This window comes from Aristolochia californica, unplaced genomic scaffold, assembly GCF_029961685.1.
Source record: "Aristolochia californica isolate CCGP_79_NKW_82.1479 unplaced genomic scaffold, dmAriCali1.0.hap1 SCAF_4, whole genome shotgun sequence".
Classification (NCBI taxonomy): domain Eukaryota; kingdom Viridiplantae; phylum Streptophyta; class Magnoliopsida; order Piperales; family Aristolochiaceae; genus Aristolochia; species Aristolochia californica.
This window is the reverse complement of record NW_027182103.1, coordinates 43468792-43487980: the sequence shown is the minus strand read 5'-3', so window position 1 is coordinate 43487980 and position 19189 is coordinate 43468792. Positions and strand designations below refer to the sequence as shown.

At 37.5% G+C, this 19189-nt stretch overlaps 2 protein-coding genes across 4 annotated transcripts; one reads left to right on the top strand and one right to left on the bottom strand.

The window, feature by feature from the left end:
- Positions 1 to 729: 729 nt before the first annotated feature.
- On the bottom strand, positions 730 to 12967 carry LOC137961878 (ATP-dependent zinc metalloprotease FTSH 11, chloroplastic/mitochondrial). Of its 2 annotated transcripts, XM_068808487.1 has the most exons (18): positions 12118 to 12967; positions 11761 to 11914; positions 11322 to 11414; positions 10759 to 10847; positions 10418 to 10541; positions 9305 to 9424; positions 8965 to 9015; positions 7402 to 7463; positions 7173 to 7230; positions 6705 to 6830; positions 6539 to 6619; positions 6221 to 6350; positions 5944 to 6092; positions 5572 to 5853; positions 5297 to 5386; positions 5165 to 5218; positions 1928 to 2142; positions 730 to 1511 (listed from the first exon to the last, which is right to left on the bottom strand). In XM_068808487.1, the coding sequence occupies exons 1-17, from the start codon at positions 12708 to 12710 to the stop codon at positions 2005 to 2007; spliced, it is 2394 nt and encodes a 797-aa protein (XP_068664588.1). In that variant the 5' UTR covers positions 12711 to 12967; the 3' UTR covers positions 730 to 1511; positions 1928 to 2004. The 2 variants fall into 2 exon arrangements, with proteins under 2 accessions (XP_068664588.1, XP_068664589.1); XM_068808488.1 differs by lacking the exon at positions 12118 to 12967 and having other exon boundaries at positions 736 to 1511; positions 11491 to 11827.
- Positions 12968 to 14136: 1169 nt separating this feature from the next.
- LOC137961879 (probable polygalacturonase) lies at positions 14137 to 19042 on the top strand. 2 transcript variants are annotated; one of them, XM_068808490.1, is made up of 6 exons: positions 14137 to 14435; positions 15040 to 15465; positions 15919 to 16039; positions 16560 to 16734; positions 17906 to 17976; positions 18054 to 19042. In XM_068808490.1, exons 2-6 carry the CDS (start codon positions 15130 to 15132, stop codon positions 18695 to 18697), a joined length of 1347 nt encoding a protein of 448 aa, XP_068664591.1. In that variant the 5' UTR covers positions 14137 to 14435; positions 15040 to 15129; the 3' UTR covers positions 18698 to 19042. The 2 variants fall into 2 exon arrangements, with proteins under 2 accessions (XP_068664591.1, XP_068664592.1); XM_068808491.1 differs by having other exon boundaries at positions 14138 to 14435; positions 15269 to 15465.
- The last annotated feature ends 147 nt before the right edge of the window (positions 19043 to 19189 follow it).

Sequence of the window (19189 nt, the reverse complement as noted above, 5' to 3'; positions counted from 1 at the left end):
GGGACCTTCGATCGTCATTACTGCATCCTATCCTCATCAGATCCCTCCTCGTTGGCGGCAGTGCTGGAGCTTTGTAGCGGCCGGCGATAACCGCGTTAAACTATTTTGGATTTTGGTTTGCCTCAAATGACTTTTAAATAGTTCACATAAGTCAAAAACATTAACTCTCCGCCGTGTTCGAGGCTTCACTTTCAATCTCGAAATCTGAGGGTGCAAGTAACCGAAATGCAGAGATTTTCAGGCCTGGTACAGTTCAATGGTCTTGTGAGCTTTTTCTAGAATGATATCTTAAGTTTGAGGAAAATAATTGGGGTGCTAAATGCCAGCATCTTGCAGTTTCTTTAGCATGCCCCATCATATAAATCTTAATGCTATCTCCTTCTAGACTGAGTAAAGTTGAGTATTTGTAAGAAAAAGCACCCAAAAGGATAAATGCGACATATTGTGCGGCTTTAAGTAAGATACAGACTATTAATTTTTGGTAGAAATGAATGCTGGTTTAAGACTGCGCTCTCTTAATCTGAAGAGACTTTGGAGTTATCGTCCTCGGCGTGAGCTAAATCACCTTTTTCACCCAGTGGGGCCTTTCATCTACAGTTTAAAGCCTACACTCTACAGCGACACTTGACAAAAAGTATACTTCTTTACCAAATGTCGACCTTAGTTTATCCGCATATCCTGCAGAAAGAGGAAAAATAGAGCAATTGTCGAATCAGACGTCTGGTCAATGATGTAGCCACGAGACTGGAACTTCTAAAATAGATAGCTCTAATTAATTATTGTGAATGGAGAAAAAGGTAAGACAACTTTTTTTGGGTTCCAAACGAATCTCATTTCTGTAATTGATACTAGATATACACCTTATTTGTATCATCTCCCCTCGTTGCCTTTTCAACCATCACACCCGACGTCCCAGAGAAAATCCCTTCCTCATCACCAGCAGCACCCAACACAAGCCAGTGGAGTCAAAAATCATATAACGTTACAATGTCCAATACCTTAACAGGCCTAGAAAGCTGGCTACTCATTGACATGCCTAAGAAACTCACCAAAGAGATATTACAAATTTAACTATTGGCTTTTGTAATATAGATATCTCATTTACAACAATCACTAATGATACAAAATTGTTCTAATTTAGAAGATCTTTGGTGAATTCCTGAGGTAAAGCTGTAGTGAAACGATTGTAGATAGCTGGAGCATCACAAAAGTGGAACATTTGGTGAGAAGAACCGCTGCCTTTACGCATCAAGCAACGAAACAATAAGAAGTTTTCTGCTGCTCCATGAGTGTAGGAAATTGAGGCCAAGTGAATTCTCAATAAATAATAAACCTATCAAAATCTGGCCATCGATCCATGCAATTCTCTTAGCTCTTAGATTCTACAGTAGTTAATGGTGGAGCTAGTCCTCAAGCTAGAACAGACTTTGACCCAGTTCTAGAAATCATCATTGCAAACATGTTCAACTGACTAGTTTTCATTTTTTTATCCTCTCTAGGAATCATTTGACCTGGAAAATCAGCAAAAATCCTTGTCAGCAATGATGGTGACAGTCACCATACTAATAGTCACACTGACTCAGTTGCTAGCAAACCTCAACAAAATCCTTGTCTAAGAAAGAAATTCATCATATACCAAAAGATAAGAAATTCATCATATACCAAAAGATGATATCTAATGACTACAATCACTAGAGAGTAAAACTGTGACACATATCCAATGTTCCCAGGAAATTGAACTCCTTGTTTCACATCTAAACTTTAGATGGAAATTCAAAGCTTCTGTTACTTTTTAAGTACCTAAAGCATCATTTATTTTCTACTAGTTCTATTTTTTTGTAGTAAATGTTCTTTCTGAAGAAGGCTATAATGTAATAAACTATATACATTTTCACACATACACACAAATGAAAGATGTAATAAATACCTTTACAGTTTGTCTAGTACTGTACATTGCCCATCCAACGCCAGAGATAATTAAATGTATATGAGAGAGGACATCCACTAGTTCAATAGGAGCTCCTCTTGTTGTTGGTCGATGATCTGCTCTTCACGAGGAACAAGGATTTGTTTGATGTCATCAGCTGCAAGGGTCTCGTATTCAAGCAGGGCGCTTGCCAGAGCGTGTAATGCTTTTTCATGCTGAGAAAAAATTATTATATATAAGAACCAGAAGACCTAAATGGAGGATTAATGGGTTAAGTGAGCTAGCAAAAGTCTTTTAACAGATATTCACACTTTTTTTGTAAGCTAAAAGCATGACTCTTATACACATTTTATCTGTATGGTTCAAAGAGAACATTTAACAAAATAAAAATAGGAACTCACAACTTTGTCATGGTGTCTTTCCAACATCTTGCACAATGGCAAGAAGTTCATTTTTTTAAAGGAAACATATTACATACTTTTATTTCAATATCATTGATATAAACACCATAAGGTGTAAAATCCTAATTTTGGCTTCTTGCAATAGACATGTTAAGAGACACCCACGTGTGTAGGGGTGGCATGGCTAGTAAATAAAGAGAATTTTCATAAAGATGGCATAGAATTGTAATTATGCAAGCGGGTGCATGTCCTCCTATGTCTTTTTCCTTTTGAAGCATGTAGTCATAAGGGTATTGTAGTTATTGTAAAACCTTCATAAAACTATAAATATAGCTTCAAGGCATGGAGTAGAGATTCAAGCCTCTTCCACTTAGCATAAATTCGTCCATACACCTCTCTCTCTTTTCCTCTTCTCCCCTCTCTCCAAGAGCTAGAATTTCTCTCTTCTCTCCTTCCCCTGAGATCTCTTGCGTTTTTGTCTTGTCCCTAGAACCCAATATGATATCAGAGCGAGCAAAAATCTGAGATGAAAAAGGAGAAGAAGATGGAGAAAAAAGGGAATACGTAGAAGAAGAAGAAAAAACAAAAGAGGAGTTTCTCGTTTTTCTTTAAGACTTTCTTTCTCAATTCTTGTTTTTCATTAGATGTTTTACTCTCTTACTATATGTTTCCTATAGCAAATTATATACCGTTGGAAAGATCTTTGAGTCTAGTTTCCAACTAAAAAATAATCGTTGAAATCAGATTTTTCTAGAAAGAGAAATCGATACCTGAAACAGCAAAGGACAGGCAGCAGAAAGCCTCAACTTACTGAACGGTTTGTACCAACATTCTGAGGATTTATATTGAGAATTATATCTCAAAAGAAAGTTATGTGAGTCTACTTTCTATCCCAATAAACCGTTTCTCAATCTGATCATTCTAGAGAGAGATATCCACATTAGAAGAATCAAAGGTCATTATGGTATCCTATTGCATGCGAAGATCCAAATTTAAGCCGAAGTTTTTGCTTCACTTTTTGAGTTCCTAATGTTGGTTAAGTTTCCTATTTGATTTCAAAATTTAATCAAGATTTTACCAACTTGAGTATTTTTCCTTCCTTAAAAGTTTTTTTTTGTTTGATCTCACATTACATTAGTTTCCTTAAGAGAAGTCTTTCCTATTATGAGTTTAGTTTCCTTTTTGACAAAGTCTGAAAATTTTGAATTAGAAAGTCTTGTTTGCTCATTTTAAATTCCAAATCTTAGTGTCCTAAAACCTCCCTTATTCAAGAATTTATCTTTTGAATATTTCTTTCCAAATTAGTCTAGTTGTGTTAAAAAGTAATTAATTGTCTTGTATGAGAAGTTTTTATTATTATGTTTTATCTCAAAACTTTCTTATTGGGGTTTTTTAAGTTTCCTTAATCATCATGTTCATATAGGAATTATTTTTTTACCTTCCTCTTGAGTAAAACCTGGTCACTTTTTTATCTATCTATTGGTCTAAAAGCGCCTCCTTCTTACTTGGAAGTAAGAAGAGTTGCATTATGGGCATCTTTCCTTTTGAAGTATGAGAGTTGCTATCTTTTTGTTCACACCATTAATTCCTTAAAGTACTTCATTCAAATTGTGCTTGTTATCACTTCAGAGCAATGCCTATAGACCCACTACCTAAAAAGTATAGGACTGTGCCCAGCATCTAGCTTGAGTCAAGTCTTTTATTTTTCACCCAAAAGGTGATTTGTGTTTGAGATACCCTTAAAAAGAGAGTAGTCTCTTTGTTCTACCCCTAAAGTTTGGTTGTTTTTTTCGCTTTTGAAATTGAGCAAAGTGTGTTTGAAACTATGACCACTTTGACTAGTGTATGGAGCTTTGTCGTATAGTTAGAAGTGGTTTTTCTTCTCTCACCATTATGTTGTGTAAGTTGGGTCTCTTGGTAAACAGCAAAGAGATCCGAAGTTTGAGGGGGAGTAGTACAAGAAAAAGGTAATCAACAATGCGGAATTCCACATGTTACAGTAATCAACTGATATGTAGCTAGAATATCCAAGCAAAGGGGAGACAAGATGAGAACAAGATGAAGACCACAAGCAAGATGTGAACAAGAAGAAGATGAATCAAATCAAGGCAAAAAAATTCTTTTTCAAGCAAACTAGTTTCTTGACCAAGATTATTTGCAAAGTGAAGTTACAAACACCAGCTTGAGGGGATTGTTAAGAGACACCCACGTGTGTAGGGGTGGCATGGCTAGTAAATAAGGAGAATTTTCATAGAGATGATATAAAATTGTAATTATGCAAGCTGGTGTATGTCCTGCTATGTCTTTTTCCTTTTGAAGCATGTAACCCTAAGGGCATTGTAGTCATTATAAAAATATAGCCTCAATGCATGGGGTAGAGATTCAAGCCTCTTCCTCTTGGCTCTAATTCGTCTATACACCTCTCTCTCTTTTCTTCTTCCTTCTCTCCCTTGGTTTCTTCTCTCCTCTCCCAAGAGGTAGAATTCCTCTCTTCTCTCCTTCCCTTTAAATCTCTTGTGTTTATGTCTCGTCCCTAATGGTAATCAACAAGACAAGACAATACACATTACTTACTTTTATTTCAATATCATTGATATAAACACAATAATGTGTTAAATCCTAATTCTGGCTTCTTGCATCTTACTAGTGAGAGACAAGACAATACATTGCGAGAAGTAAACCATCATTTTCCATTCTAACTAATACTGTTTGTGAACCAAGGTCATAAAAACCAGTTCTGCACAGCATCAATACCATTTTGATACTAGAAGTTAAAAATTAAAACAATTAAATAAAAAGACTCCAAAAATATTTAATAAGAGCTTAGGATTCCAACCTTCTTCAGTAATCGCTTAACACGATCATAAGCTTCTCGTAGGAGTTTCACTACCTGCAATATTTAATGAAAACACATCACTATTGGTAAATCTGCTGTATGCTTGACAGTATAACTCTTTATACAACATACTTCTGCATCAAGCCGTGACTGCATATCTGAGCCTGGCCTCTCTTTGATATAAATGGGTCCAATTGCATCACTCATTCCACATGTTGACACCTAGGACAAGGGTGTCTCAGATGAAGTTAATACACCCAGCATTTACAATAATAATAATAATAATATAACAACGATAATAATAATAATAGTAATAAGAGTAATAAGAAGAAGAAGAAGAAAAAGATGCAATGACACTTATTACCCAAAAAAAGAAAGATTCAGATAACAGTTCAAATAAATAGTACCATATATTGAGCAAGCTCTGTAGCCTGATGAAGATCATTGCTTGCACCAGTTGTTATGTGTTCCTGGCCAAAGATAAGTTCTTCGGCAACCCTGCCGCCCATACAAACATCCAGTCGAGCTAATAACTGCTTCTTGCTTACAGATGTTTCATCATTTGACGGGAGCTGTGTAACCATCCCCAAGGCAGAGCCACGTGGCATTATTGTTGCTTTGTGAATAGGATGTGCACCATCAGTATTTAATGCCACAATTGCATGGCCACTCTCGTGGTATGCAGTGAGCTGAAATAAAATTAAAACTAACTACATGTTAGTGTCATAGGAAGTTTGGATTCTTCAAAAAGAAGAAGCTCAGCAAGACATGAATGCTACCTTCTTTGATTCTTCTGACAAAAACATGGTTTTTCGCTCCGTACCCATAATTATCCTGTCTTTAGCAAAATCCAACTGTGCAGCAGTTAACTTTTCTGCACCATCTACGGCAGCCTTAATAGCAGCAATGTTCACCAAGTTTGCTAGATCTATGTAAAAAGAAATAGAAAACGAGAAGTATAAACAATGATTAAATGAGGCCAATTCATTGCTCAAATTATTGACTTGGGAAGAATTTAGAAGAATTATGAAGAATTGCACAATGTAGGAAATAGACCTGCCCCATTGAACCCAGGGGTCCCTCGAGCAAGAGCTTTGACATCTACATCATCAGCCAAGGGTTTGTCTTGTAAATATAGCTCCAATATCTCTTGTCTTCCCCGCACATCTGGATTTGGAACAACAATCTGGAAGGAGATTTTGTTAACTTGAAATATCTCATATACAGAAACATACTTAGCAACATAGACATCTCAAATTAGACAAATCAAAAACCCTACAATCATGTCAATTCAATTTCTTATGTTGACCAGATTACCATACAGACTTATAGAAATTGCTTTTCAAAAAAAAAAAAAAACTTATAGAAACTTACATGCCGATCAAATCTCCCAGGCCTTGTCAAAGCAGGATCAAGAATGTCTGGCAAGTTTGTTGCAGCCATTAGTATGATCCCCTGCATAAAAGAGTAAAGGTTAATGAGTCCATGTAGACAAACAAAAATTCGCAAAACATGCCTAGGTGAGTTCATATGGTTGTACCTCATTCTGCTCAAACCCATCCATTTCAACTAGCAGCTGATGCAATGTTTTCTTTGTATGACCTTCCCACTGCTTACGAGTGGACCCCACAGCATCTATTTCATCAATGAATATGATGCAAGGTGCCTAAAAATGATCATATACACCAACTTTAAATTGGTAGAGCTGAAAATAAAAACCGCTAAAACAATAATGATAACAAAAACTGCTACAACTATAACAACAGTCTTAACATGGAAATATCAGACCCACTCATCCACAAAATTTATAAGAAGGTTAGATTATGACACTATAGATACATAAATGTCAAAACAGACAAATGCATACTTGACATTTCAGAGGGGAGAGGGCATTGCAATGTACTCTTTTAACATAACAGCAATCACACACCCTGGAACAATTAACCTGTACAGCATAAACCTGACTTTTCAAATAAGAATGAGCAAAGAAAATAAAAGAAGTATAGACCTTTTTCTTTGCTGCCTGGAATAAGGACCGCACACGTCGAGCACCTACTCCAACAAACCTGCCTTATTGAAAAATTAAAGGTAAAATCCACAAGTAGACATACATATAAAATGACAAGATCTACTGTTCCAATAGAGTAAAGGTATATTCACTTCAAATTTAATGCTCTAAAATTATTTGAACGTTTAGATTTAGAAATATATGAATGAATAGCAACAGTAAAACCTACATTTCTTCAAACTCAGATCCTGCTCGATAAAAAAAAGGAACCCCAGCTTCTCCAGCAATAGCCTGTGGCAAGCCAGTTTCAAAACTTCCAGAATAAGATAAGAATGGTCTATACTCCAAAAAGATAAGAACATGCAGCAAGAAAAAGAAAAGTCCAATCCAGAACTCAGAACTAAATGACCATTGGCAAATTCAGAGTTTTGGGTCAGGCTAAGTGAAATGCAAGTTAATAAAAACATTGCCTTGACTTGCCTTAATTTCATCAAGAAAACTCAGAACTTACATGTTGCTATAAAATTACTCTCTTCCATTGACAACTGTGTGTTCTCTTTAATACTTCCCAATTAATCCCTCTAATTAAAACTTCACAATAAACCAAATTAGTAACTTAAAAAGAAGCAAACCAAATCGGTGTTTCTGCTAATAATTTTGAATATTTCACAATCTTTTGGACTATTCACTAAACAACAGTAGGTTGTCATGGATATAGTACTACTTTAATTGTGAAGAGAAACAAAAATAAAAAAAGTGCTAGATAATGCTCATAATAATTTTAGTTTATGAAAATTTATTTGCCCAAATGGAGTGCAAATTGCAGATTCCAAGTGTAGCTTTTTTCTTTTTTTGGGTGAATGTTGAACCCCATAAGCTAGTGGGACTTGGAACCCAAGACCTCAATCTAGAAACACACCCATGCGGCCATTGAGCCAAAGGTTCAATTGATAAAAAAGGTCAAAACACCACCAATGTAAATATGTTTTAATTATTGTCCTTTCAAATGGCATTTAACAAATATGAATAAATTTACCTGTTATTGTAGGTTTGAATTTTTATTGTGAAAAAATTGTCATACACGAGGTTGAAAGACTAGGAAGCAATAGAAGTAGGCCAAAAATGACATAGAAGGAAGTGCTAGGAAATGATTGAAAGAAGAGTGTCATAGTAGCAAATGATGCAGAAATGTTGAATGGTGGTTCATGTGCACAAACTCAACATATTTGAGACATGGGTATCATGATGATGACAACTTATTCGTGGTGACTCCAGCTACATAACCATGAGTAAACCACTCTGCATATTACTTTCTCACTTGGAATGACTTTGTCATCTTAAAATTAAAATTTTCCATTTCAGAAAAATAAAACTAAAAAGCAGTAGTCTAACAGTCATCTAACGAAGCACCAAGGGAGACTTTGCCTGTTTGGCAACCCATCTCTTGCTACTAGTAATCTTTCCAATTTCCCTGTATGTGTGACATTGTGCATGCATCCCTGCATACACCTGGTGCAAAGATTCAATCAAGGATGATTTGAAACCTCTTGATTGTTGTGGCTAAGTGATGAAAACGTGCCTGATGTTTTTTATAACTGCAGCCTTAAAAACCATGTAATCTTCAAAGCGTAACATCAATACTATATCCAATTTACACCTTCAATCCTGCTAGACTAATCTGAATTTATGTCAAAGATTTGGTGATAGTTTGACAGACCATATAATGCAATAAGGTAAAAACAAAATCCGAAAACCGCTTCTGAAGAATGTGCAGAATATAATGACTTCTCACCTTGGCAAGCAGAGTCTTTCCTGTTCCAGGAGCTCCAGTTAAAAGAATTCCCTGACATAGATAATTATAAGGTTTTAAAAGTATATAACTAAATAATGAGCATTCATAATAACTGAAGAGTTATGTGACAGAGAGAATTAGGAATTAAAAAATGCCAAACCAACTCCAGAAATCAGAAAAGACCAGAACAGGTAAGCAGGCTGACGAAGCAGAGAGAGAAAGAGAGAGAGGGAGATCCATCTTAACAAATATGACAAGAGTATACAGCCCAATCAAGTTTGTACAACCCAATAATGTCATGAATACGCAACCATAACGAATACTTAACCAGCCATCGTACCTTGGGCAGCTTTCCTCCTAAGCGAGTGAATTTTGACGGGTTTTTTAGATACTCGACTACTTCCTCAAGTTCTTGCTTTGCATCATCACAGCCTTTAACATCCTTAAAAGTTTTAACATTCTGCAGAAAGTACATCAGATACCTGAGCATGGAAAGGTACAGGAGAAAAAATGAAACAATATACTCATGTCATTGGTCAATATGTTGCTAAATCACCTAGAAGTATTGCCACATTTTTATACGATTTTCATTTCTCAGCAACTATAAAAAAGAAGCAGACACAAAGAATAAAACAGTAAAACAAGGAATGCATGCAGAAAACTAACAAAATCCAGCCAACGCTAGAAATTCAGCAAGCCTATTTTCCAAATCCATAAGTCCCAAGACTATGTCATGCCTCAATTTTATGCAGTTTTGAAATGAGTAATTTAGATTACATATATCAACAGGAAGAAACAATAGCAACATGAAGCAAGAACTGATATCTGCAGCTGTTCAAAATGCTTAGGCATCTGGAATATGGACAACAATAAGCAGGCTGTTTCAATTGAACTCTTTATGTTATTCCTCTAAATCGGCTCCCTTCTTCAATGGGTAACTAGGACTAGAACCACAGCAATCTCAAGGGTTTGGGACCTGCTTTTAATCCTTAAGCAGATACAAAACTCACCAAAACAAAACCATTAAATACTATGATCCAACCCGTTCAAGCTTAGAAAACAAAAAACTAAAGGTAATATTTTCTTATGCTGTGAATTATCTTTCAAATACTAGAAGAAAATAACCTAACGAAGATTTGATGGAGAATGATTCCAAACATGAAATATTGTGCCACCTAATATAATTCACCGGTACAAATCTTTTCATTCTATATGACTACCCCAGTCATCTAATGATACACCACCAATGATGATGTTCAAAATTATAATAAGTGCAAAGCCAAATCATATAAAAGTGATTTTTAATTTTGCAACATAGTTTCAAAAAAATACTGTTGAAAATAAAGACAAATTGATGTGATTCTCAACTTACTAAACAAAGAACAACCAAAAGGCAAAAACAAAAATTTCATTAAAATGGTTCCAAAAAAAAAAAAAAAATTGAGAATCTTACTTTTTCTGGTGTGATTTCCTTGTTTAGCTCCTTCGGGGCATAGGACGAACTCGAGCCAACCCCGGAAGAGCCTATTCCTCCTAAGCTGCCAACATATTTTTGAAATGCAGCAGCACCCATAACCCTATTGAAAAGGAAAATAAGTTCCCAAGTCAAGATATTGATCAACTAATGCTTTGGTAAAGAACTAGTACATTGATTATTTGATGGCCTCCTCCAAATACAATGCTTTCTGTACATCATTTGAGTCAGAAAGGGGTAACTCAAAGACACTCTCCTTGAAAAAAAAAAAAAGAAATCTATACCTGGGTAACTTATATATCAGCAACAGATATCCTTACCATAACAATCCCACAGCAACTGTGAATAAGATAGTTGAGATGAGTTCTTGAGCAAAGCGTGCTGATCGATTAGATGCTTTAGGGTCGACCTGATCCACATAGACCATAAACACAAAAGACATATTTGAATGATGCTGAAGAGCAAAAGAGAAAAAATAATAAAGATGAAACAATATTAAGGGATCTTTCCTCTGATTTTTATTACAGTAACAATTTGGGTCCAAACATTTAAGCTGCGTAAATAAAAGAAATGTTTTCAGCCATCAAGGATAGATCAGAATTTTCCTTTTGTAAGCTCAACAACAGGTTTTAAATGCTCCGAAGCAACATCAAGAGGCCAAGCATATGCAATCCATGATCAGGTCAGACAAAAATATGTAGACTATATTTTGACTGCTTCTAGCAGATGGCTATGGACTTTGAGATTAGTGACAGACTTCAACAATCCATGACCAGCAAAAACTACTTTCAATTGATTCCGCAAAATATCTTCAAGTTTGACATTTATTCATTCAGAATTCAAAACATCAAAACATACAAAAATACAGAATTGCAGAAGATACCATCACAACATGCAATGGTTGCTTCTCAGATATCCCTGGACTCGAGAAAGCCTCATCCATGTTCCCAGATGCACGCTGCTTTAACTCTTGTAGCTGCAGGAAAAGAGATAGAATCAGTTATATAGACCACTAAATGTATCACAGCTGATCTACTAGGGAAGGTACAAACATTCACAGCTGATTACAGCCAACATAAGTTTGGTCTAGCACTTAATCCATGGCAAAGATGAGTTCATTCATCTGTCACTACGTTCACCGCCCTTCAGTGAGTAGAAGTTGTTCAACACTGGACTCGGATTAGAGAGAGAGAGAGAGAATGGTAGGAAGTTCCAGCCAAACGATTATCTTATATGAAGTGGTGCGGAGGGCAATGGTACAAACTGCATATAAACCGGACAACTGGAACAGTATCAGACAACAAAGATAACACAATTATTACCAATATAGGAAGACTAGAAGGTTTTCCTGATCGATCATCCGGAAGGTAATCCGCCAAACCATTAGTAACGACCAGAGCTCGAAGATACTCCGCAACTCCTCTACTATCTGCTGCATGATCTCTTTGTTCGAAACGTCTTATTACAGATTCAGGACTGTGAAACATTAGAAGAAATTGATATGAAAACCTCCATAGAGGGGGCATAAAAATGAAATGTATTTCATATAATAAATTAACAAAAAGAACTTTACGAATTATCGAGTGAACTGCTTGGGACGGTCCTGGCAACCACGTAGAACAATCGGAAACATTAAATTTTCTGTTGACAGGACAAGAAGTAAGAAAACAGAAACGAACCTGTGCTTGTTGAGCTCCGCCAAGAGAGCACTTTGCTTAGCAGCGTCTTTGGGACTTGCATCAGCTTTAGCAAGAAGCTTCTCCAGTCTCTTCCCTTGGCGCCAAAACGGCCACCAACTGAACCAGTCTGACTCTGACAATGCGAGCTTTTCAAAGCTTTTCCTTATAGACACAAAAACTCCTACTAAAAACACAAACACCGGAAGTCTGCTATCCGTCTTCGGTCCATTCGTTGCACTTCCAGAATCAATCTCGTTGTCACCAATTGCCTGAGCCTCCAAGACGGTAGCTTCTTCATTGATTGAGCTGTTGCCATTAATTTCTTCAGGAAGACTACCATTTTCTACCTTGTCAGCGTCGGGCACAGAATCATTGCCTGAGAAATTCGGTACCCCACTCGAATTAAGCCCCTCTGGATGCAATGCCCGGATAACATGCGAGTTTAATTGGAGGGAACGAGATTTACAAGAAACGGGTACAGAATGAAACGAATTAAAGCCAATCGAAATGTTGCGGAAGACAACACCGCGTTTCGAGGAGATAAGAGAAGGAGGTGAGGGCTTGCAAATGAGAGAAGTCTGAAGAGCAGACATAGCAAAAAAATTGGAGAATTAGGGATGCACTTTCCTCTGTAAAATGAAAGTAGATACACTCCAAAGCCGAAATTTTCCTCGTCTCAATCTCCACCTTACTCTCTCTTCGCTCCTCCTCCCTGTTGTGCGTCTGCTTGGAGGCTAATAGCCACACGAGAGGAAGAGGCGAGAGAGAAACCTTATCTTGATTGAAATATTGGCGCCTCTGCGAGCGAGAGCTTTGTTAACATGTTGACTTGCTTGAGCTCGCTGGGGCCTCACAAACCGTTGCACGAGTAAGCTCCGATACTTTTTCCCGGAGGAGCGATTTTCTACGGGGAGAGGGAACGAGATCCCCACATGGTGGGGGCCTCCACTATTGTGGGCCCTCCTCGAAGATGACTAATGCCTACAGTCTTAGCCGAGATAAGCCAACTATATACGTATCGGCCGATAAGCTCGATGACAAAGGCAACATTTATATAAGCCAACCATATACGTATCGCCCGATAACCATATTAGTACCTAATGTTTGTTCATGGACATGCTTCATTTGGAAAGCGAGGAATTTTGATTACTTATTATTTACTTGATTAATTATAGGTAACTAAACAAGTTTGTGAATGGTAATTTTTTTAATATAAATAAAATCACAGTAAAATCGTATAAAACTATAATTAATATAAACATATTATATTACTAAATGTTATTGAAAATTAAGCCATACACAAAGAAGACAAAATAATTGAATAATTTTATAATATTTACCCTCAATATGTTCTATTTAATAATTATTATGTAAGTAAATAGATAAATTAATTATTATTAATTTAATATAATATTATTTATAAGAATATAAAAAAAAGTAACGGGTAAAAATTAAAATTACCTAACAATGTATGACTGGAAAAATACAGAATCAGCAAAGCTCACACCATCCCGGAAGAAAAGCTGCTCGAGCTTTATTGGATGGGCCCACTTTGCCAGGCCTTTATTCTGGATTCTCCATTCCTTCCTTCCACTTGAAAAGCCCACATTATTCAGTAACCGGACTACCCTTGCTGACGTGAAATTTATCACATCTTATCTTTTCTAATATATAATGCGAAAATGATCCATCACATATTGTGACAGACGATCGTCGGCTGCATTATTGATGCTCTGGAGGGCCACGTTGTCGGGCCCATCCACGTATGCAGTACGTAGCCGTTGGGAAAACGAAGGGTAAGTTAGTCATTTAATAAAGGGAAAGATGTTAATTTATTTAAGTTATTTATATGGATTTTTACATGTATACCCCTAATAAAGTCGCATATTGACGAAACTTCCCAAGCTCGGCACTTATCATTGGAACTGGATTAACCCGGAAAAAAAACGGTTGATTAAAGCGGGTCCAGCGAAATCTAGTTCTGAGCTAATCTCGGCCGTTTTTTTCACCGACGACGGCCTTTTGCAGAAGCTTTCACTCCCACCCACACGCTGTGTCTTATTTAAAAAGAAAGGGAGAAAATTGAGGAAATCATCTGTCCAGTCCGGTGTCTTCCTTCTCCTCTTGGCTAATCCACTCTCCGTCTCCTTCATTGAGAGCAGCGCAGTCCCCGAATTCTCTCATACAGCCCGGCAGCTACTCACATCCACGTGCCCTTGCGATTAAGAAATAGAGTAATATTTCCGTGTCATTCTCTCCTTCTCTGGACAATCGAGCATAGACAAACAGCTGCTTTCAGACCCGACTTCTTGACGGAGGTTCGATTTTTCTCTTCTTCTTGGCCATGTTTTTCTCATATGGGGATTATTTTTGCGTATTTTTTGGAGCTTTCGTTTGACAGGTTTCGATGAAGACTTTTCTTTTTAGGCTTGATCTGTCGACAGAGGTGATCTTCTGCAACACCGCGTAGATGTCGTCGTTTTTTGTTTGTGAAGTTACCTTCCGTGTTTTGTTTTGTTTTCTCGTCTTTGTTTTTTACGGTTTACTTTAGAGTGTGTTATGATATTTTGGGCTTTTCCATTTGGGATAATTTGTGGATCTTAGACAAATCTCCCGTAATGAGCAGTTCTTAGCGTTGCGTTGGAGTGGGATTCTTTTTTTTGCTAGAGTTTTCTAGCGTCTCTAACGTTCTTTTTCTGTTCTATTTCTCTGTTAGTCCGTTACATAACAATTGCTTTAAGAAAGGAGAAATTCTGCTCAGATATCGTTCTATCGCTGGTCGGCCTAACTCTGTTGACTTCAAATCACTGCCATTCTTGAACACAGGCTCTGGATTTTTATTTTTTTCTGTTGACATATTGAAGATCTGTTAACTTGCCACTTCGAGCGGAGGCCTTAGTTTCTGAATTTTTCTGCGTGTAGTAACGTCTCTATTTCTACTTCGGCACTAGAGCTTTATCCTACCTTCAGTGTTTCATCTTGTTGAGAAGCGGGAAAAGAAAAGAGAGAGAAATGAGTCAGCTTCATCCAGCCCTCTTTCTTTGCTTCTTGGCCTTCACATTGCTTCTGAATTGGGCGTCCGCCAGCAGTTTGGCAACATGTTCCGGCACTGTACCCATGACAAACCGGCAAGATGTCATTTCCATTGCAGATTTTGGAGGGGTCGGGGATGGTCGGACACTGAACACTGGAGCCTTTCGGATGGCAATATATCGGATTGAACATGTTAAGAGAAGTGGTGGTACGGTTCTCTATATTCCTCCCGGCGTCTGGCTTACAGGGAGTTTCAATCTCACTAGCCACATGACCCTGTATTTGGCCAGGGGCGCTGTTATTAAAGCTACTCAGGTATATTTCTCTACCTTCTGATCCCCTGGCTTTTTAACTCTTTTTGCTGAAAGCTATGAATGGCTTAATCCTGTATATTTCTTTTATTTGAAAGAGACTTGAGGCGGAAGAAGATAACCTTCCTTAGCATTTAAGTGCATGTGCTATTAAAAACCGTGCTTGTTCCGAAGATTTAACCTTATTCTGCCTACTCGGTAGTCTAGTTGTTTACCTCTGCTTCTCTCCTCGCTCGCACTTTCTTCTTTCCTACTCAGCTTCATTCAAATTTCCATCTTTACTCTGTCTCCATGGAATATATATCCAGGAAACCGCTATACTAGCAGCTTGTTTGAGAGTTGATTCCCATTTTGTCACTGCATTTCTTTTCTTTTGGCTGGAGAGTTCATCTCTTTGTGTGGTCTTTACGTACTGAACGTCACAAGTGAGCTTGATTCACTCGATTTGATGGTGCAGGATACCTGGAGCTGGCCGTTAATTGAACCTTTGCCATCCTATGGGAGGGGAAGAGAGCGACCTGGTGGGAGATACATGAGTTTCATTCATGGGGATGGGATCGACGATGTGATTATTACAGGTGCCATCCGATGCCCATGAGCCACCTGAGTTTTATTATAGATGGTCTCCCGTTAACAGTGATGATTTTGAATTATATATTTATCTGAGGTGCCACTGATAAAAAAATCTGTCTAGAAACCTAAAAATTGAATGAAAATGCAAGAAGCAGGCCATGTATACAGTGGTACTCTGGACGAATCATTTCAAAACGTTTCAGAAATGTATCAGTATTTCTGTGACTTGTTCTCCTCCATTCTGATTTAATGAATATTAACCACACTTTCTAATGGTCTTATTTTTACTGCTAACTGGACCATGCGAGGGCTTATCGTGTCATATTTTTAAGATTTTCTGAATTGAGATACTCTGCATCTGTGCTGTTGTTCTAGCATTGGACCTGCTTATTCTGCATCTTGCTTATCTGGTTTGTGTAAAAACATGTTTTTATGTGGCTTCATGTGGTTGACTACATCATAATGCATGTAAATGTTTCTGTGTTTGTAATTTCGTTTTGATCGACCAGTCCACAACTTTTATAGGTGAAAACGGGACTATTGATGGTCAAGGTGGGATCTGGTGGAACATGTGGAGACAGGGATCACTTAAATATACCAGACCAAATCTTCTTGAGCTCATGCATTCCAAGAACATTATAATTTCTAATGTGATCTTCAAGAACTCACCATTCTGGAACATCCATCCTGTTTATTGCAGGTAAAAAAAATGATTAATTGCAAATTTACTTTTTTTTTGTGTTCTATCTAGGTTCTTACTAATGGTTCTGAATGTCAATCTTGGTATGATGCTATGTTTGATGAAATTTGCTTTCTTTCTCATATTTAAGACTTAAACATATAAATCCAAGACTAACAAGACCTTAACATGTTTAAGCTGGAACAGTCCTTAACATGATTAAACTGGAACTATGTTGGCTCTTGAAATCAAGATGGTGACTCGAGTTTCTTTTTTATTATTATTTTTTGCCCTTCTGTAGCTCACGATAAGATGTTGGTGGGATAGATACTGTCACACAATTATTTTATTGAAATCTCTTGGAAGATTCCCCTTATCATTCTGCCTTGGCTGTTGTTCTATCTAGGTTCTTACTAATGGTTTCGAATGTCAATCTTGGTATGATGCTATGTTTGATGAAATTTGCTTTCTTTCTCATATTTAAGACTTAAACATATAAATCTAAGACTAACAAGACCTCCACATGTTTAAGCTGGAACAGTCCTTAACATGATTAAACTGGAACTATGTTAGCTCTTGAAATCATGATGGTGACTCGAGTTTCTTTTTTATTATTATTTTTTGCCCTTCTGTAGCTCACGATAAGATGTTGGTGGGATAGATACTGTCACACAATTATTTTATTGAAATCTCTTGGAAGATTCCCCTTATCATTCTGCCTTGGCTGTTGTTCTATCTAGGTTCTTACTAATGGTTCTGAATGTCAATCTTGGTATGATGCTATGTTTGATGAAATTTGCTTTCTTTCTCATATTTAAGACTTAAACATATAAATCCAAGACTAACAAGACCTTAACATGTTTAAGCTGGAACAGTCCTTAACATGATTAAACTGGAACTGTGTTAGCTCTTGAAGTCAAGATGGTGACTCGAGTTCCTTTTTTATTATTATTTTTTGCCCTTCTGTAGCTCACGATAAGATGTTGGTGGGATAGATACTGTCTCACAATTATTTTATTGAAATCTCTTGGAAGATTCCCTTTATCATTCTGCCTTGGCTGGTGTAGTTGTTTATTATATTTTACAAGTTGAGGTGCTGAGGCATCTCTGATTCTGGGGGGGGTTTCTTGAATGAAATGCCTGTCTTGTTCCTTGCATCTGAACCTATTAATCACTTCTTCTTTTTTTGCAGTAATATGGTACTTAGATACCTCACCATATTGGCTCCGTATGATTCTCCTAACACAGACGGAATTGACCCAGGTAGTTATGAACCATACTTGCTCTCTCTGTCAATATCTTTCCCTTCTTCATATTGACTGTTTTTCTTTCGTGTACAGATTCCAGTTCCAACGTCTGCATAGAAGACTGCTACATTGCAACCGGAGACGATCTAGTGGCTGTGAAGAGTGGGTGGGACGAGTACGGCATTGCATACGGCCGTTCAAGCAATGGAATCACAATTCGCCGAATCACAGGCTCCACCCCCTTTGCCGGAATTGCTATCGGTAGCGAGACCTCTGGAGGAGTCATGAACGTCGTGGCTGAACATGTGAACCTCTTTAACACTGGCGTCGGTGTCCATTTGAAAACAAACATCGGGAGAGGCGGAGTCATAAAGAATATAACTTTCTCTGACATATACATGGATAAAGTGCGAAAGGGAATTAAGATAGCGGGAGATGTAGGGGACCATCCTGACAGCAGATACAATCCAAATGCCCTGCCAAAGGTCGAGGGGATCACCTTGAAGAATATCTGGGGCGTTAACGTTCAGCAAGCAGGGTCTCTACAGGGCTTGAGGGGCTCGCCTTTCACCCGGATATGCCTCTCGAATGTGAATCTTTCTGGGACGCCATTGGGTGCTTCTGCTGTGTCTTGGAAGTGTGGGGATATCAGCGGAGCAGCTCTTGCGGTGCATCCCTCGCCTTGCCAAGAGCTGATCAGCTCACAGTCAACCAGTTTCTGCTATGGTGCTGTTTGATTTTACGATTCCTGTATTTGTATTACGCGGGGTAACAAATCTGGTTTCTCCACCAACTAAAATAGAATTCTATCTTTAGACTCTTTTAACCAGAGGGTCGTTGCCAGTATTTGCAGATGAGAACGAAGGAGCTGAGAGATGATCTGTCGGAATCACGTCTGGTGCGGAAAATTTTTAAAGGAAAGGATCAAACATTAATAGCAATTTTCTCATTATTATATTTTTGATCATGTTACAAAGTATCAACAGTAATTTCGTATTTACTTTATTCTGCTTTACACACGGGAAAAAGCCATTGTATTCACAAGCTCTATACACTCTCACTCAATGGATATCTGTTTTCTATGGGTCATGCAGTTAGGTCCAAGGCCTATCCCATCCCAAAATGATTAGTCAATTTAAAATTTTTTTTTTCAATTAATAAATTCAAGATCGTACTCACTAATCCATGTGGGACTATTTTGTCAACACTTTCCTTTACGTGTAAGCCTT

Bases quoted from the DNA above. Each gene is read 5' to 3' on its own strand.
- LOC137961878 (XM_068808487.1), bottom strand. From the start codon at position 12,710: ATGTCTGCTCTTCAGACTTCTCTCATTTGCAAGCCCTCACCTCCTTCT. The intron at 9,016-9,304 runs GTACGATGGCTG...TATCTATGTCAG, and splicing joins TAGGAGGAAAGCTGCCCAAG to GGAATTCTTTTAACTGGAGC. The intron at 6,093-6,220 runs GTCTATTTCCTA...CTTTTTACATAG, and splicing joins CCCTGGGTTCAATGGGGCAG to ATCTAGCAAACTTGGTGAAC.
- LOC137961879 (XM_068808490.1), top strand. From the start codon at position 15,130: ATGAGTCAGCTTCATCCAGCCCTCTTTCTTTGCTTCTTGGCCTTCACA. The intron at 16,040-16,559 runs GTGCCATCCGAT...CAACTTTTATAG, and splicing joins CGACGATGTGATTATTACAG to GTGAAAACGGGACTATTGAT. The intron at 16,735-17,905 runs GTAAAAAAAATG...CTTTTTTTGCAG, and splicing joins ATCCATCCTGTTTATTGCAG to TAATATGGTACTTAGATACC.